The 18,386-nt window shown below is 38.4% G+C and overlaps 1 protein-coding gene across 3 annotated transcripts in view; it reads right to left on the reverse strand.

Moving 5' to 3' along the window:
* PTPRN2 (protein tyrosine phosphatase receptor type N2) overlaps nt 1-18,386 on the reverse strand; it is a 658,488-nt gene that overhangs the window by 60,819 nt on the left and 579,283 nt on the right. For all 3 annotated transcript variants that reach the window (XM_069006416.1, XM_069006415.1, XM_069006418.1), the window contains one exon: nt 1,396-1,543. In XM_069006416.1, coding sequence (XP_068862517.1) covers nt 1,396-1,543 — 148 coding nt within the window. The remainder of the gene's footprint in view (nt 1-1,395; nt 1,544-18,386) is intronic.

The following is an 18,386-nucleotide window of genomic DNA, read 5'->3' on the forward strand; positions in this document are numbered from 1 at the left end:
TTACGAGCAGGAACTTGAAATATCTTAAGATGGTCTGACTGTAGGTCCATATTGATAGAACACTTTACACAGGAAGATTAACTTGGATCGATGCATATTTGCATGGAAAATTTTCTCTTCCTATCATGTCAGTTAAGTGCTGGCTTTTTCAGGATGCAAAAAGGCACAGAAGGCTTGCACTACTTTAACTTTCATGGTGACTACTTTAGAACTTCTCAACAGGCCTGATCCCAAAACACATAGAAGTCAGCAAACTGCTGTTGTTGCCCCAAAAGGCTTTTGACCAGCACCATATTTACTCAGGAGAATTAATACTGCCAAGTTGCTCTAATCCACTCCTGAGCAGCAAAGTATTGCAGAAACAGCCACTACATAAACAAAAGAGACAAAGCCTGCTGAAGCAAATATGCAAGGACTGATGGGCTCAGTGAAATTATCATGTCCTTCCAAAGAATCTTCACTCTAAATCTGTCTATGACATTTACTTAACATGTTACCTGTCATTTCCCCATTTCTAAAGGAGGAAAAGTACTTGCCCAAGGCTCTCTTAGGGAAAATTAAGGTTTTCAGGGCACTTTAAAAATTAAACCAGCTATATATGTTTGCCAAGCTATCCAGCTGGATTGTGGGCACACTGATTGAGAGAATTTTGGTTGCTGTGGACTGTGCATATATTCTCAGTTTCATTTTTGTTTCATTGGTTGCTTAATGAAATATGTGTCCATACATTACCAATGTAATCTATGAGATATATATATGTCTGCATAGGAAAAGTATGTTACTTTTATTTCAAGCTCAAAAGGTGGCTGCTTACAGGAAAGAGCAGATTCTAGGAATATAAGCATCAGTTCCTTTTTTTAATCATTATTTTTATTTTTCTCTTTTTATCCTAAGCCTTGCAGAGAGAAGCCAGTTTGCAGACTTATCCACTGAAGCCTAAAGGGTCTCCTTCAGTACAGCTGAGTAACTGATAAACAGATCTAGCTCTGTCTAAAGACTGCTGGTATTACTGCTGGATGGACAAGAGACCAACTTGTCTTGGTCAGAAGAAGAGACTTCTATTGAATAGCTACAGATGCTACTCTTGTACAGAAATTATACTCCAGCACTGAATATATGGAATTTTGTGAGACAGCACAGCTGCAGCACCGGTGTTATGGGGCACAGTTACGCATTTTTGTAGCACATAAGCAACTTACAAGGAGATAAACAGGGTCTGATATGACAACAGGACACACACCCACACCCACAGTTGTAGCCACAGCTTTCTAGTACATATGAAAAACACTCCACATTGTTTGCCTGCCGTCTGCAGCTTTCACACCACTGTGCAAAGGATATTGGGGAACGTATCAAGAACTTAAAAGGCCATGATGCAAAGGGAAGTGTACATACAAGGTACTACAGCCAGTGAGCGGTTCTTCTGCACATTCTCCTCCTGCTGTGCAACAGTGCTGTCGTTGGGCTCAGCCTGGTAAGCACACAGAGCTTCCCACTCCTTCTCCAGACGATTCTTGTTTTTCAGGTGATCTTCCATGTAGGACTGGAATTAAAAGGATACTGCATTAAGCATTGACTTAGCTAGGCTGAAAGCTAAGCTAAAAGGATGTTTCTCAAAGCATGGGAATCCTGAGATTTGGGGAGAAAAAAGGCTCAGTTTTAAGGTTAATTTATTTACTTAAGAGAGTTAACTTCAAGCTTATTTGTGCTATAAAAAATGAGAACGATAAAATATACCAGTGCTAACAGAGGAAATGCATGAAACATCCGGTAACTGAGCTTTAGGAGAAAATTATTTCTTCTTCAGTACCTAGAAAACATAAGTCCAAACATCTCTTTCATTAGGCAATGGAAAAGAAACAAAGTTCCATTGACAAAAATTACTACAAACAACTCCTCTCAAAACAAAGGCTTTTACAACTAAAGTTCAAGCACGTATGCACATCACAACAGTGATAAAGATGTTGAAAATAATGTAAAAATTGCCAGACTGAACTGTCACAGCTCAAGGACTGGGTCATCAGAAACTCATCTTGCAGACACACTGGCAAGGAGCGAGCCTTGAACTGAGGAGGTGTTGTTAATTAACATTAGCATACGTTGTTAAAGATTGTACATTACATTCAGTTAACAGTACTAGGAAAAGCATCACCAAAGAAAACTGTCTGTGGCAAGAATGACGGCCCATCAAAGTATACTGGTGCAGGTCTTAAGCTTTTGAAGATCTCCCAAGGCTAGAGATCCAGTCCAGCAGTGGGTCAGGAATTCAGTTCCCTTTTTTTTTTTGAGAAAAGTGAACCAAAACCCTTTTCCTTCACCCCATGGATCAGAAAATAATCCAAGTATGTAAGGAAAAGAAAGCAGAAAAGAGGAAGGGTGGGGAAACCCAGAAATCTTCTCCTCCCTTTAACACAAAATTAGAAAGTGACCACCTGGTACTGTAAGCCTACTTACACAGCCTCATTACCTTGCAGAGCCTGCCATCTTCTCCTACAACAAGCAAGAGAACCATCTCACATTACACCCCTGTCCATATTTGTAAATTAGACTCCATACTGCCTTTACTAGGTAGGTTGAAATTAACATTCTTAAACACATTTAAAAAGGGACAGACTGTCTAGGAGACAGGCTCAGGGCTGGGGTCAATAGCAAAGCTTCTGGCCCAAACATCAATCACAGTGGTTATTGCTGGAACCTTCACTAGTACAGCCCAATCTGTAGCAAACCTCGTCTAGAAAAGGCTCCCAGAAAGGATTCACTGTAAAGTAAAAAAAGCTTAATTGCTTAGAAAACCTTTTCTGTAGACAATCTCTGTGATGTTGAATTGTTCTTCCTGAATGTGCTTTAAAGAAGAAAGGCTCTCATGCCCTCTTAACAGGTTTAACAGAAGGTGTAAAAAGCTTGCAGCTTGTCCTCTGCCAAACAGGAGCTCTGCAAAGCTGTTGTGCCACTGTGCTTCCCACCTGGCTGGCAGGGCAGGATACTGCTCCCTCTTGCAGCTTGAACAGTTTTTTGATGACAAAAGAGCACCTGACACACAGCTTTGTTTGGTGCAGGGCGCCTGTGTCCTTACACAAGGTTTGTAAATCAAACCTGGTACTGAAAAACCAATTCAAGAAGTGACGCTTCCAGAAGGGATGTCTTTAAGGACAAAGAAAGACATTGCATTAGAAGAAAGATTTCTAAAGAAGGTAAAAAATAGTGGAATTGGCCTAGATACAATCAAAACACCTACTGTGTGATTGCTTCTTTTCTACAATGAAGGAAGAAGCACTGCAGTGGACAGAGCTGTGACCTGACGGACACGGAGCTGGGAGAGCGCCGTGGCCCCGCTGTGTGTCAGGGTGTGGGTCAGGTAACATGTTCCCAGCATTAGCTTGCAAGTTAACAGGAGGAAACCATCCTCTAATAGTTTGTTTGTCCTTGTCAAAAGGCTGTTGCTACTAGGGAAAGGAGGGAGGCTAAAGATCCTGTTCTTTTCTCCTAGCAAATCTGTGCCTGGATATGTATACTGAACATCAAAAAAAAAAAAAAAAAAAGATAATCCCTCCAGAGCAGAGACTTGCTGGTACATAAGAATTTTTATGAGGCAAAGCAAAAAAATAGCAAAATCTTCCAATACCACAGAGCCAAGACTGCTGGCTTCAGAGTAGCTGTTTAGCATGCAGCAGAGATCAGGCAGTCAAGGACCAGCCCGTAGCATCTTCCCATTTTAAACCACATTTTTATAATCTGATTCATTTTGACATGCCCATCACCAATGTCCCACAGACTTCAGGGACATTTTATGCAGATATACATATCTGCCAACACTGAATCTCTCCCAAATACTGGTACGTCCACAAAGCTATAGGAAAAGGGCCATGAACATTTGATTCCAAAGGCAGGGCTGAATGTAGTAAGGAGCTTTTTGTTGACTCCAACTTGTCTCTTTGAAGATTTTAAGGATTGTATTTTAAAAATAAATTTAATTTCCTTTCTAAATCATCAAATCTGACACAGTTAAGGTTAAGTTTGGAGTTAAGGTAAATTGACTGCTTTTACTGCACATGAACTTTCGAATAACTCACTGCTTCTCAGAAGCTTTTACTTTCACCTTCATTTTTCAGATAATCTTGAGTGTAAAGATAAATGAATTTTCAAATGAAAACATTGAAATCTTTACTTTAACCAACCATTTTTTGTGTGGTTTCCATTCCTGGATCACATGGATCAGATTCACAGGGCACTTCCTGACAGACCTTGTAGAGGTATTTGACTATTAGAATGCATCCATGGAAGGCTCTCCACAATATGAACGTCTGCTTTACACATATTTTTAAAAGCTACTGAGAAAGAAGCTGCTTTAAAACATTCAGGAGCCAGACAATTCCCTCAGTGTTAAGTAATCTTTCATTTACAGTCCTTCAGAGCCCCTATGCTCATCCCCATTTTGCTAAACAGAAGCTTAGTGATTTTGAAACACTCTCTTGGGAGCTGCTGGATGCATTAAATTGAGTGGAACTTCTGATATTTTAGAGATTGTACGTCTACTCAAATCCACTCCTTAATTAGGATGTTTTGATGAGACATTCTACAGTGTTTGCCTGGTACAAAAGAAATTCATTACCAACATGTCAAACACGCACATGATTGTCCTTGTCCCAGAGCAGCAGGTAAAATAAATAGAGGTTGTCACCACTGTTATTGCAATGCTCCTCAAGCCTGCTGAAAAAAGCAGAGGTCTAGTTTCACCAGTATGTGCATGAGGTAAGTCCTGTAATCCCAAGTATATGCTATTATTTAAACAAACTCCATCTGCTTGCACAGGTCTTCTGATGCACCTTAAATTCCATGAATCCTATTTTCCTTCCACAGGGCCTTGCCTGCAACGACAACTGGTAGCCCAGTTCATGCTTTCTCTTGTTTAGACAGAGGAGATACTCTTGCTACCAAACATGCTGTGGGGATAAGGAGGATGTGCTGACATTATGTGGACAGAGTGGATGTGCTATAAAACCTATTGTTACTGTGAGACACGCAAGTGGTAAGGCAAAAGAGGCGCTTTCAGCCAGAGGATGAAAAGCTGTCCCAGGGACAATGAATGGCCAAAAAAGGTGGTGCCAGTGGCACATATTAAGACAGATTCCATGTGCCTGCACACAGGCACAAAGACAGAGCACAGTAGCCTGGCTTGGCTATGGTAGAACATGGCTTTGTTAGAGCTTCAAATCACTTCGGGTTTGTTGTTGTTGTTTTTTTTTCATTCTTTTTGTTTTTCAGGAGGGGTGTCCAATCCATGCTCTATGACTAAATAAGGTTAAAAATATAACCATTAAATTCTAATTGACTGGTCAATCTCTAAATCATAGAATTATGGAATAATTTATCTTGGAAAAGTCTCTCAGATCATTGAGTCCAACTGGTAACGCAGCACTGCCAAGTCCACCACTAAGCCATGTTCCTCAGTACCAAATGTGTATGTCTTTTAAATAACTCCAGAGATGGTGGTGACTCCATCACTGCCCTGGGCAGCCTGTTGCAGTGCCTGACAGCCCTTTCAGCCAAGAAATTTTCCCTAATATCCAATCTAAACCTCCCCTGGCACAACTTGAGGTCATTCTCTCTTCTTCTATCACTTGTTACTGGAGTGAAGAGACAAAATACTTTCTTCAGAGATAATATGGCTTGCATCTGTCACAATATTTGTTTTAAAAATGCCTATTTTATTAGCTGATGTTCAGTTACCACAATTATTTTTGACAACATACTTCCAATATGGTACTCGAGGAGAAACCCTTTTCGTGACTGAGGATGCGTCTTTCAGTGAAAAGATGTGCAGCTCTCAAATTGACAGACCTTGACAGGTCTAATCAAATTTCAAATGTCAGCTGAAGACACGGATGTGAAATTATCTTAATCCTGGTGAACAGTGACCACTCAAACCCACAGTGTTCACCCAACAGTGTGGGAGCCACTGCTTTCAAACTGCTGCTGCTTTTGCCAGGGAAGCAGAGGGCCAGGCAGTGCTGTCATGCTTCCCTGGGTTCCTCAGAAGGAATGTGCAGAGGAGAGAATTTGTCTTTGCTATCATATAGCAAATTGTGCAGTAAAAGACTACACTTGAAAAAGTTTGCTTTGTATTCTCTCCAATTAATTTAAGCAATGGCTTTTTTCGCTTTTGTTCCTTGCTGACTCATGGGTTGCATCGTTCTGGCCCAGGATGCCCTAGAATTCTTGCTACTCTGTTTGAACTTCTTTGTGTTCTTTAGTACACATTGCATTGACTACATATAAGAGGAACACTTTTCTGCATAAATCCAATTTGCTTTCAACACCACATATGGTTTTGTCCTTCCTTTTTCTGGCTTAATACCTTATCATTAGTGGCTTCACAGTAAATTTCTCTGTTCCCACTCATATTACTCACAGAACTATAGAATTCAGCGACAGAAGAAGCCTATCTGATTACCTGCTTCCAGGCCTTCAAATAATGTCATTTCTTGTACTTCATGAGAATCTTTCTAACATTTGGCTGCTCTGTATCTAAAGCAGAAGCCTAAAGCACAGTTCATTATTACTTCTTGGGACTCTAACTGTTCTGAACTATACACTGTATACCTGGAAATATACAAATATTTTCAATAAGGAATACTAGTTCTCATTTGAGATGGTTTCTTCAGAGATGTCAACAATATTGCTTTTCTATTTCAAACTTAATTTGTTACTCATTTTCACCAAGCCATTTATTTTAACTTTAGTCTGCTTGCTCATAATATTGCTGTTCTATATAATTCCTGCTTGTATATATTCCAGCGTCTTCACAGATCATGAATTAATGGATCTATGCAAATTATAGATATGTCTTCTTGTGACTCTTCAAAGATAATTTATTTGTTGCATATGTTTTCAGGTTTAACATTTTCAGACTTTTGAATTACTCCTCTGTCATCACATCTGTGCAGAACTTTAGACTGTGATAAAAGTCATTGTCACTTGCACTCACTTCCACATCATTATTTAAAAAGTTAAATATAACTGGATCTAAGAGCAATTCCTATACTCTGCCAGACACTCCTAGACATAGCTTTCGATCATTACTTTTTGTATATCACCCTTTTGCTCATTTCAATCCACATAATTATCCTCTAAAAAATTGACATTAATTTTTCAATTAACTATTCATGAGACAGTGTCAAGACTTTATTAAAATCTTTATGTATTACATCTGTTGTTTTCACTTCATCTACTTGGTTTTGTAGTTTTACTTAAATAAAAAGCAATCAGGTTTGTCCAGGCAAGATTTGCTCTTTATAAAATTATGCATGTTCTTACTCATTGTTTAGCTATCCAATGGAAAGGGTGAAAGAGATTAGCAGACACACAAAGGAAAGACTCCAGCCTTCCCCATCCGCTTAAATGATACCCTTACATTTATTTTCCTTTTATGCCCTTGAAAAATCTCTCTCCAGATAATCAGCAGCTCCTTTTTTTAATATGTGCTCCGTTATTTTCTAGGGCTGGAGTCTGGACTTGGGGAATAGCAACAGAAAGGTTCCTTTCTCTTCTATTTTCCTTCTCCCCACTCCTCTTTTATAAAATGATTACTTTATTCTTCTATTTTGGTGCACCCAAACTTGCCCAGACCTGATCAGATAAAGCTCCCTGAGATCAGTGTCACTATTAGAACCTTGAGCCATATTCAGATCCTGCAGAGCATCATAATGTTTTTTCCACATTTTCTAAGCATTTCTCACTTCCCAGCATGGTTTCATAGTAACACGGAAGTTACTTTGGAGTCTTGTTTGCAGAAGATCTGACTTTGTCCCTGAGCTGCCCTGGTGTTCTTGCACAGACAGAAGGCTGGGAGTTCACCACATGTGTTTGCATGAAGAAACTTTCAGTGGTGCTGAAACATGGGAGCAGAGCCAAACTATGCCCATGCTTTCCTGCCTTTCTTCCTAGCAAAGCAAACCTTAAATAAATAGAGGATGCACTATCTCAGCCAATTTCAGTCTTTCCATCGACTAGCATGTTAAGAACACTAGTTTTCTCCAATAGTTAGTTGTTCCATGAAAGCCCCACAGTTGTTTCTGATGTTCTAATCCAACCAACCCACAATAATGCAGAGCCTGTAAATCTTACCAAGAAAGCTCCATCTCTGAAGCATCAATCCATAACTGTCAGAAACACCAGCTTTAGTCTAGAATATCAAGTTTTCAATATTAACTGCAAAGAAATGTGACTTTATTGGGCTAGTTATATTTGTCTTATATAGACATATAAAATGAAAAATTCTGTTGTGGTAGCTCATTGTCAGTATCTCACAGAACTTGTATCTGGAAGAAATCTCAGTGAATTACTATCTGGCTATAAAGTCTCACATGCTTTCAATCCTGGGGAGTGTTCTGCATCCACTGCTTTACTGCAACCAGGATTTCATCACCTGATTAGTCAGTCATTTCAGGCTGAAGGCTCCTTTCTTTTTTCTATCGTGTCCTGTGCCATCTCAGATCTCCTGCTTACAATAACCACAAATGAAAAAAATGTAGGAAATAAAAAAGTGGGAATTTGTATTTTTCTCTTTGTAAAAGACACTGAGAAATTATTTTTCCTCCTCCATGTTTGCAGCCATATTACTACCATGATGTGTTTTGATTTAATATTTCTCATATTCCTCAGAACATGATTACACCAGTGAAAAAAATATTTTTGAGGCTTTTCAGTTATGTACTGAAAAATACCATGGAGCTCTACTTGTAATTTGGCATAAAACACTACTAATATCATACATAATATGGTAGGTGATGAAGGAAAACTAAAAAAAAAAGACAGAGGGAGGCATTTCACTGACAAAGCAACTATTCAGTGTGGTTGAGAATAATATCCCTAGATTGCTTCAAATAGGTTGCATTATTAGGAAATAATTTAACTTCCATGGTGATACCAGCCAAGAATAAAAAATACATTCCATAGTTTCAGTTTCATATTTTTAGATGTAAAGCTCATTGTAAACACCTAAACATGGTCTTAGAGAGCAGTTGTGCTTTCAGCATGCCCTCTAAAATAATGTTAGGTTACTGTTCCTGGTTTGCTAGAGAAGTATCACCTTTGCACAAGGAGTGCAAGGCATTATCTACCAGACTGGACCAGTAAGCAACTTTTGCAAGAAAATTTTTGCTGTAATTCACAAGTATATTAGATGGCCACCTATCTTCTGTTTACCTAAATTAATATAGCCTTGATGCAGTGTATATCACCATCTCTCCCTCTCTTAATGCTCTGATAATAGAGTTTTGTAACCTGTAAAAGGATTACTTCAATCCAATCAGCAGGTGCTGGGATCAGTGTGTGTCACACAAACACTTGCTAATCCCTTGTCTTACAGCTCCCAGCTGCCAAAGGTGTTCAAGGAAATCCCAGTGAAATGGATGGATACAACATGGTGTGGACTGACACAGGTTGTCATCTCTGGAGGAAATCTTGGAAAATACAAGTGATGTTAAGCATTGCTTAAAACGGAATGGTGCAGGCAAGTATACTTTTAAAAAGAAATGCAGCTAAGAAGTTAAACATTAAAAAAATGGAATGCTTAATTATGAAGTATTTACTCTACCTGGCTCTCTAAATATAGCAGAAGATGAAGAAATTCATTCTACAAGGAATCCCTTCTCAAGGAATATCAGCTACTTAATGGTGTCTTCTAGGTCTTAAAATACAACCACCCTCATCTCCTCCTCCTTACCCCCTTTCTTGAAATCTAAATTATGCCTATGAAGTTTCACCCCTGCAATTACTTTGCTTTAAATAAACCTCAACAAAAAAGAGAAGATGATTGCCATAAAAGGAATATAATTTGCTCCCTTACAATCCCTGTATTTCTATAGCACGTTCTTGTCCAACTGTCTGAAAGTGCTCACATTACTTCTGCAGGGGAGGCAAGTATCACTGCTGCTTCACAGATGGGGGATGAAAAGGGCAGAAACACCAAAATGAATTTCCCAGGGTCACAGAATATGCTCCTAAAACACTAATTTTTGCAGGAATATTCTTGACAGATGTTTTTTCCTTATCCCATGATCACGTTTATAGAGATGGGTAAAGGTCAGGCAACATTAATGAATCCATATCTGATAACATTTTTGTAATCACAAGTATACCAAATATTCTGAATGTGATGGAATTAGTACAGGTTTTTGGTTGGGGGTTTTGTTTAGAAGTACATGGTTTAAGTGGCTGGTGAGTAGATGAATTTATGCACATGTTGAATGGTGTTTATATAAATACATGCCAAGGTAAATAATATATATGTAAAAGGTGAATTATCCAGAATCAGTTTCTAAAATTTCTGTACTTCTTATAGTAGATTTCACTACAGAAATCTTAAATAATAAACAGCCTTTAAAAGAAGACTATTCAAAAATTAAGGTCTAAACCTCTTAGCCAAATACTGTTATTTCACAGCACGGGATATGTTGTGACATTTCTTAAAGCCAAAAATAAATCCAAAACAAGGAAAGACTCAGCCCAAACCTCCCCATTAAAGACAGCTCTGCAGTATAGGAACTGGTGCCAAGGAGAGTGTCAGCTGAATTCGTCAGCTGAGACATTTTGGGAAGCATTTCTGGTAGCTTTGCTAAAATGTAAAAGCACAAGCTACACAGTTGAATAAAAACTAGCTGGAAAACTGAACAAAAATATACATATCAAGTCCTTTGACTCTTTTTGATAAATATTGACACCCAACACCATTCTCACAGGAAACTGCTATTTTCTTCTAACACATTAAATCAATTTTTCAGATGATCCTTTCTCACTTCATTTTCTTACTAATGTTTTGAACACCATACCACAATCCAAGACATATCTATGATTCATTTATATGTCTGTTGTATGTCTGAAATGAAAACTTAAAAAATATATTACTGCACACTAATTACCTGGCTGAAAACACAAACCCAAATTTCCTGGCTTCTTCTTCTTGTAGCCCTGCTAACTCAATTAAGCATCTAAATTTGGGTTCTCTGTTGGGTACTGTATTTTCAAATTTAAATTTTAATGAATTAAAGTCTGTTTTTCTTTTCAGAGTGCTTGTATAGTCATCTTCATTTACTGTATATATATATAAATTACCAAGAGATAAATAAAGAATTCTGAAAATGTCATGTTTATAAATAATCTTCTCTTCAAGTGTGGTCAAGTTCTTCAGAGGTAATGAAATCAGTAAAACCCAAGCAACCATGACCAAGTATATCCAAATGATACAGAACATGATGTGATTTATAGATAGTCTGGAAAAATAAGCCTGTGTTAAACACTGGCCATCTTGAGGGCAGAAACGAAAATATTACTTTTACAGACATAATACCCCTACTAGAGCAAAGGGGTAAGTACTTACTTACTGCTACTCTTAAACCTGTGAATAAAAGTGAAAAGGTGCTTCTCCAGGAAAAAAATAATAACTCATAAAGGAAAACCCCTCTGCTTTTCAGTGTGGGTTTGGGGTTTTTTTGGGTAGTGAGACAGGGTAAGATATCAAATTGGTGGAGTTTGTACCTAAACACACAAGAGGTTGTAGAAAATTGAGAACATGCAATATGAAATCCAAGAAGTCTTGCAACTCATGCTATAGCCACAGCAGACTACAGGCAGACTACACATATAAGAACAAGTGATCATATGGTCACCTCTGAGAAAAAGCAGGGAAAGAACAGACTGGATAATCAGCCTTTTCCTTAGCAAACTCCTGTAACAGAGACAGGACACTTCAAACTCCACAAACACCTGCAATGATCAAATCCTTGCTCTCAAGACCATTTTGGAACCATGTCCACTACCTAGGAAGTTCCATGTTTGCACACAGCAAATCACAGAGAAGCAACCCAGTTAGTGAACTGCCAGTTCCATGGATGCAGAGCAAACTCAGTGCAATAGTAAAAACCAAGAGCTTGACTATAAAAGACAGCTCAGAAAGCAGGTTGGATGAAACATTGGTTTTTTGATGGTTAGACTTGATATTGGAGGTCTCTTCCAACCTAAATGATTTTATGATTCTGTGACAGTAAGCCATGAAGAAACTCTTTTTTCATAGAAGCCCTTCCAGGACTTAAAAGAGCCTGTGGGAGAAGACACTTCTGCCCTACCCCTTCCATGTCACACTCACAACCACGTTGAAACAACATGCAGTAGGAGAATAAGCAATGCTGGCTGTGAGAAGGATGCAGCTGGCATCTACCCAGCTCCCAAATCTAGAGGAAGTGTCCCATTTTTCAGGTAACCTTTTATCTATGCACCATGGGATTTTCAACTGAGGCTGGCCTAGCTCAGAGATTCTCAAATATTTTTCTCATGAAAGCATTCAAAAGGGATTGTGAAGTGATGGTAGAAAAGCTTTAGAAGTGCATAAGCTGAAGACATTCTGCCTACTCCTGGGACTCTTGGGTTTCCATGGAAGCCAGCAAAGGATAACACTTTAAAGAAGTTTGAGGAACACTGGTCTAATCCACAGATGAAAATATTTGAAGTGACAGAGGGCAAAATAAGAACAAGGAAAAAACAATGTGAAAGAGGACAGAAGAAGAAGAAGCCAAGAACAGACTGTAGAGGTCAACAAAGAAGTGAAATGATGAAAGAAGACACTATACTGCAAAGGAAGAAAGTCAGAAAAACAAAAACTGGAACACGGCTAAATAAGAAAATGCTATGGGAAGAAGTAAATTTTGGTCATAGATGATAACTCTCAACATTTCCTTGCATGTTGTTTCTTTTCCTTGGAACCCTTTCCTTCAAATGCTGAACAAGGAGGATACATTGAGGGAGTGGCAGTAGTAGCTTTGAGTAGACAGTAGAAGTACAGCTGACTGTTAAACAGAAAGAAAAAGAACCTAAAATTTGGTGCATGTGCATGATTGCTAAGGATTTAGCAGATTGGGCATATATTCTTGAAGAAAACTTTTATCAATTCAGAAGAGACTCAAAAAATGTGTGGAAGGCACCATTTCCATCACAGAGGTTATTTACTATAGACTGCACATCCTCAGTTTGGTTTTCACAAGTTTTTCCAATATGTATTTAATATCTTTCAGTCAGCTCTCCAAATATGGAATATTTTGCTCTTAGATAATGAGGTGAAAACCAAACTCACAGAATGAAATCTCGCAAACCCAAGTCCAGAATTCCTTTATACTTTCATGTCTTAAAAAAGAGTAATGAGTGACAAAAAAGGGCAAAAATATTACCCCTCAATACAATCCTTTTTCTGTTAAAGCCAACATGATGAGTTGTGAGAGCACAGCACTGGGACACCAGTGAATGGGGGTCTACTTCTGGCTCTGTTTCCAACCTTAAGGTTTGTCTTGGTCAAGATGCTTCCCTGTCTGTGCCTGAGTTTCCTGGACTAAAAAGACAGGATGATGATATCAACCTTTAAAAAGAGCTTTGAATCCACTGATCAAAAGTAGTGTATAAGCACTGGCCTATTATTATTTTGGTTACTGAAGTGAGTTGAAAGGATCCTGGTGACTTTAATCAAAATTTCTTTTATCAGGTCCCAGAATCCTACCTGAAGGACAAAGTTTCTCAAAATTCAGTTGTAAGGACACCATATGGTAAGTTGAAGGCTGGTGCATACCTTCAGATACCACAGAGTTTTCCTGACTACAACAGAACTACAAATGACACAAAAGTAATTTCTGGACTGCCAGAAGAAATAGGCACCATTAGTAAATTTACTATAGCAACTAGACACTATCATGATGTTTTTAATCAAACTGGTCTAATGCAAACAAAGACACCAAAAGGTGAAAGGAGGCAATGAGGAATGAAGAAAGCACTTTTCTCAGGCAGGTATTACACACACACAAGCAGCAGAAGGACACCCCTCTGCTGGGAGCCAGCAGTGCCCTGGGCACCTTAGGTTGCTGTGGTTAATAAACCCAATGTTTCCAGGTGCCTTCCCCAGCAGCAGATAAAGCAGTAGATAAATAGCTGCATCAGAAATACTCCTTCATTTAGAAAGCCTTGGGTTTGGGTTCTGCATTAGCTTCATCCTCGAAAAATTCCATCTCTTAAGTCCACCCCAGCCTACCACACTGGCATGGTGACTGTCTCTTATTGTCATGGTCTATATAGTTTGTTATGATTCTTACAGATTAAGAAGAACCCCGATGCCTTTGACCTAACACATAATTATAATACATACAAAACATGATTTATGATGAAAGTGCTTCTCTGGGTATCATTACTGCATGCTATTTACCAACTGCTATGCTTAAGCTGAAGTTCCTTTGGTATTGTCTGATGCAAGAAGTGAATGTACACTCTAGGACACTTCCTGCTACAATAGCACTCCATCTGCATGACTGTTCCAAGGAACATTGTAGGACTACAGATAACAGGTCAGTTCTGTAACCTGCAGTTTTCTGAGTGAGCCCAGTGAAGTTCCATGTGGTCCACACAGGGGTAAAGCTTGGAGTAATCTCATGGTAGAGTAAGTACATGAGGGTTTGTTGTGTTGATGGTACTTCTATACATAGTCCACTCATGCAAATAATGTCTTAAAGCATTTAAATGATCTCTATCTATTCCACTGGTAAAATTTGTCACTGGCAAAGACATTGACATCTTTTCCATTAGCTTTTTTCTGTAATGCGACACAGGCAAATTAAAAAGGTTCTTTAACATACATCTCCTTCAGTACTGATGTGGCTGAGACCACCGCAAATTAAATTTTATAAATTATCACTGCTGTGCTTTTCACCATTTATGTCACTATATATTCACAATTTCCTCATCCCAAGGAGCACAAACAGCCTTGTCAGCTTCATTTGTACACTCCTGTAAGAGATGAAAATTGCAAATATTGCAACGAAAGGTTTTAAAATTTAAAATGCCAAACAGTTTTTCATTAAAGCAGAGAAGTTGTATATATTATATCTCTGCTCCAAAATATTTATCTATACCTATAGAGGACACCATTGCTCTACATGGTATTTGTACACAAGCATGCATGTGGGTATAAAGCACCCACCACTGAACAGTCATGTCAAGGCACATGATCCTAATAAAAATATACAAAACCCGAAAATATACTGATATTTAAAGGAATAAGAAGGCCTAAATAAACATGAAGTAACACTGTGTCATAAAAATATCATCAAGATCTAGGGCCTGATTCTGCGTGGGCTCCCACCTGCTAATCACTTGTCTGCAGACACAGCCGTGGGTGCAATTTCAGCTCTCAGATTTTCCTGCTGTAGCTTTTTTCCCCTTGTTATCTCAATAGACATCTTTACTTTGGTGAGATGGATATTGAACTACCATCCTGCTACACGTTCTAGGAATATGCACACAGCAAGCAGCTCGGCATCAGCTCACACATGAACAGCCTTAGCTCCCATAAAATATTCATTCATTTAAAAAATATTTGCACCCTGCTGTCAAACTTAGACAAATTCATACTGAGCCTCAGAAAATAGCTGTTTTAATGGTAAATGATGTTCCAGAAACCTCTTTCAGGCTAAACACTCTCGTCAAAATTATTTTAATAAGAAAGATTAACAATTTCAACATTAGCTGCTAATCCCCTTTCATTTGAAACTGTGCTGATAAAATTCTTTGCTTGTCATTCAAATAGTAAGTAATAATTATAGATTTGGGGCCTCCATCTCTTGCTTCATTAATAGTAAATTGCATGGAAGTCTGAAGCATAAAGTCAGCTTTGATACATCTCAAAATGCAATTTCCATAGCTTTCCTTAGCTATGTACAATTAATTACAGAGTTAATAAGGGGAATATGTTAATGAAAGGGAAATTATTCACTCAGACCACCTGGTCTTATCAAATTTCTTTAATATGTTTCCTTCTTTCTGTGAATTTGCATGACAGCGAGAACACAAATCATGGTGTGCATTGCTAGTCCTTTAGTGTTTTTATTTGCAACCAGCTAAAGTCCACTTAAATTAAATACAGAAAGAATGAAAGAAGTAGTCAGTAGTACACAACTGACTGCACTTGTTTTCTCGAGTTTAGTACCTTTTTAATTTTAAAATAAAACTGCTTAAACGGCTTTATAATTACTAGACTCTCTTCAATGCTGAAGTACAAATATAATGCAACCAAAGAGGAGACACTGTCATCTTTTATTTTCTTTAAAGAAATGTGCTGCATGTGCACATATTTAATAAAAGATGTACAGAAACGTGCTTCAATTCACTGCACTCTGACAGCTACTAGAACTTAGTTGCTATGTGCAGTAGGGTTTTTGGATGTTCATGGGAATATTCTAGTTGGTACAAACAGCCCAGTCAGGAGGTGGTGAACCTTCACATAAATAATCTTAAAAATAACACAGTTGGGATACATAGTCAGAGAAATATATTTTACAGATGGGTCAAATTCAGAAACCAACCATCTTCAACAAACCTTAATGGATTTACTACTGACCAGACAGAGGACAAAAACATTTTAGGACCTGGACACCAGCCCTCTTAGTCATTCCAGAAAGAAAAAGACCAGAGAATAATTCCTAGAGCAATGGCAGGTCATGCTTGGACGAGGTGATGCTTGTGAGCAGTTTATCACCCCTCCCTTCTATTCTTAGTTCAATGCAAAGGTCCAACACACAGCCAGCAACAAGAGGGAACTCATAATTCTCCCTTGCTATGAATAGGGTTTTCTTGGCCAGCTTGGCAACCTAAAGCAGCATTAGCTCATGAGTTTAGGAAAGAGGATAAGAGAGACATGACAGCATTGAGGGAGAGCTGCCAACTAGAAAAAAGTAAGATATTACTCTGGTCTGAAACAAAAGGACAGTTACATAAAGGAGACAAACTCATAGTAAATTTATGTCTTTTATAAGGACATACTGGGGTAGGGATGTAATATTTCAGGGCAGAATACTTTACCTGGTTTTGACCAAAAAAGTAAAACAGTCCTCTTTCATTGAACAGCAAATACTATGTTATCCACAAGCAAACTTCACAGATTATTTTAATGTTTATCTCCTCATTTAAAAATGTTTCCACAGCTGCATCGTGGGTGCACATGCAAAATTTTATCACCACAGGAGCATTTTGTCTGTGTCCTACACATCAAATTTTCCAAATACCACCCAAATTCTGTTACCTTACTCAGAAGACACTGCCAAATTATGGTCTAATCTCAGAAGGAGTTGCAAAAAGCAAAGTATAAGTTTTTTTAAATCTTGCCCTGAAGATGAGCATAACCAGACTTTTTTGAATCAGCAGTGGGATTGAACTGTCTTCATTACAAATAACCAGACCATGTCCAGTAACTTCTGCTGGCATGGCCCACACAAAGAGAAAGAGCTCTCCAAAATACTGATGGAGATCTCCCAGGCATCCTAAACTGCAACTGGCACAGCAGTGCAAAAACACAGTACCAATATTATGCCTCTTCTTTAGAAGTATCATGAAGCAAGTCCTGGTTTCACCCTGAACTCTTACATGTTTTGAGAATCTCTGGAGCTGTAAGTCCCATTTACCACACGTCATTGGATCTTAGCAGTGCACCATGTCTAGCAACCCATATGAGTCATTTCTTTACCCCACAGTGAGTCAAAACTCACCACCTTCTCATATCTGAACTCTGCCACCAGCTCAGAAATACTCTGTAACACACATAATCATCTTGGGTCTCCTGCCTGAGAAGTCTTCCTGAACCACACTTTCTAGTATCGTTCTCCTTCTAAACAGGCATTTCTATCTGCTAGATCCAAAATATGATTAACTGCTGTATCTCCTACAATGAGTTATCAAGGATTTAATGCATGATATGAGCATGCACAGTGGAACAAGTACAGCAAGAGCACTTCATCATTGAGGATGAATTTGGAGCCAAAAGACAAGATCTCCTGGATGAATGTCCATCTTCACGAGACTCCATGGTTCATCAGACTCTCAGAAGCAGTGGAGTATCCAGTACCATTCCTTGTCTTCAACCTGAAGTATCAAAACTCAGATCTTTTGCATTAAATGACCATCTCTTGCTACTTGCTACAGCTGATACTTGTCTTGCCTTGACATTACCTGGATGTCCTCTAGAAATGCAGGAAAGCTGGGTGAAACTGAAAAAAGTCCAGATAGCCACCAAGATTTGTTTCAGCCAAGAAAATGATCCTTTCTTTTTACTTGGTGCACACAGTTGCATAACCTAGTTTTGTGTCACATATTTCTCCCAATGTAACGCTTTTTAAATTAGTACTCTAGAACACTAAGAGAAATGTTTTCTTCATCTTTCTACTAAAAGCCTTAGGGAATTATGTAAGTTGGCTAAAAGTGTTCAACCAAAGCAGCTTAAACAAAGCTGGAATAAACACAGTCAAATGACAGAGCAAGATGTAGTCACAGAAATTTGGTGAGTTATTTCTAATCATACATACATTAGG

This window comes from Aphelocoma coerulescens, chromosome 2, assembly GCF_041296385.1.
Source record: "Aphelocoma coerulescens isolate FSJ_1873_10779 chromosome 2, UR_Acoe_1.0, whole genome shotgun sequence".
NCBI lineage: Eukaryota > Metazoa > Chordata > Aves > Passeriformes > Corvidae > Aphelocoma > Aphelocoma coerulescens.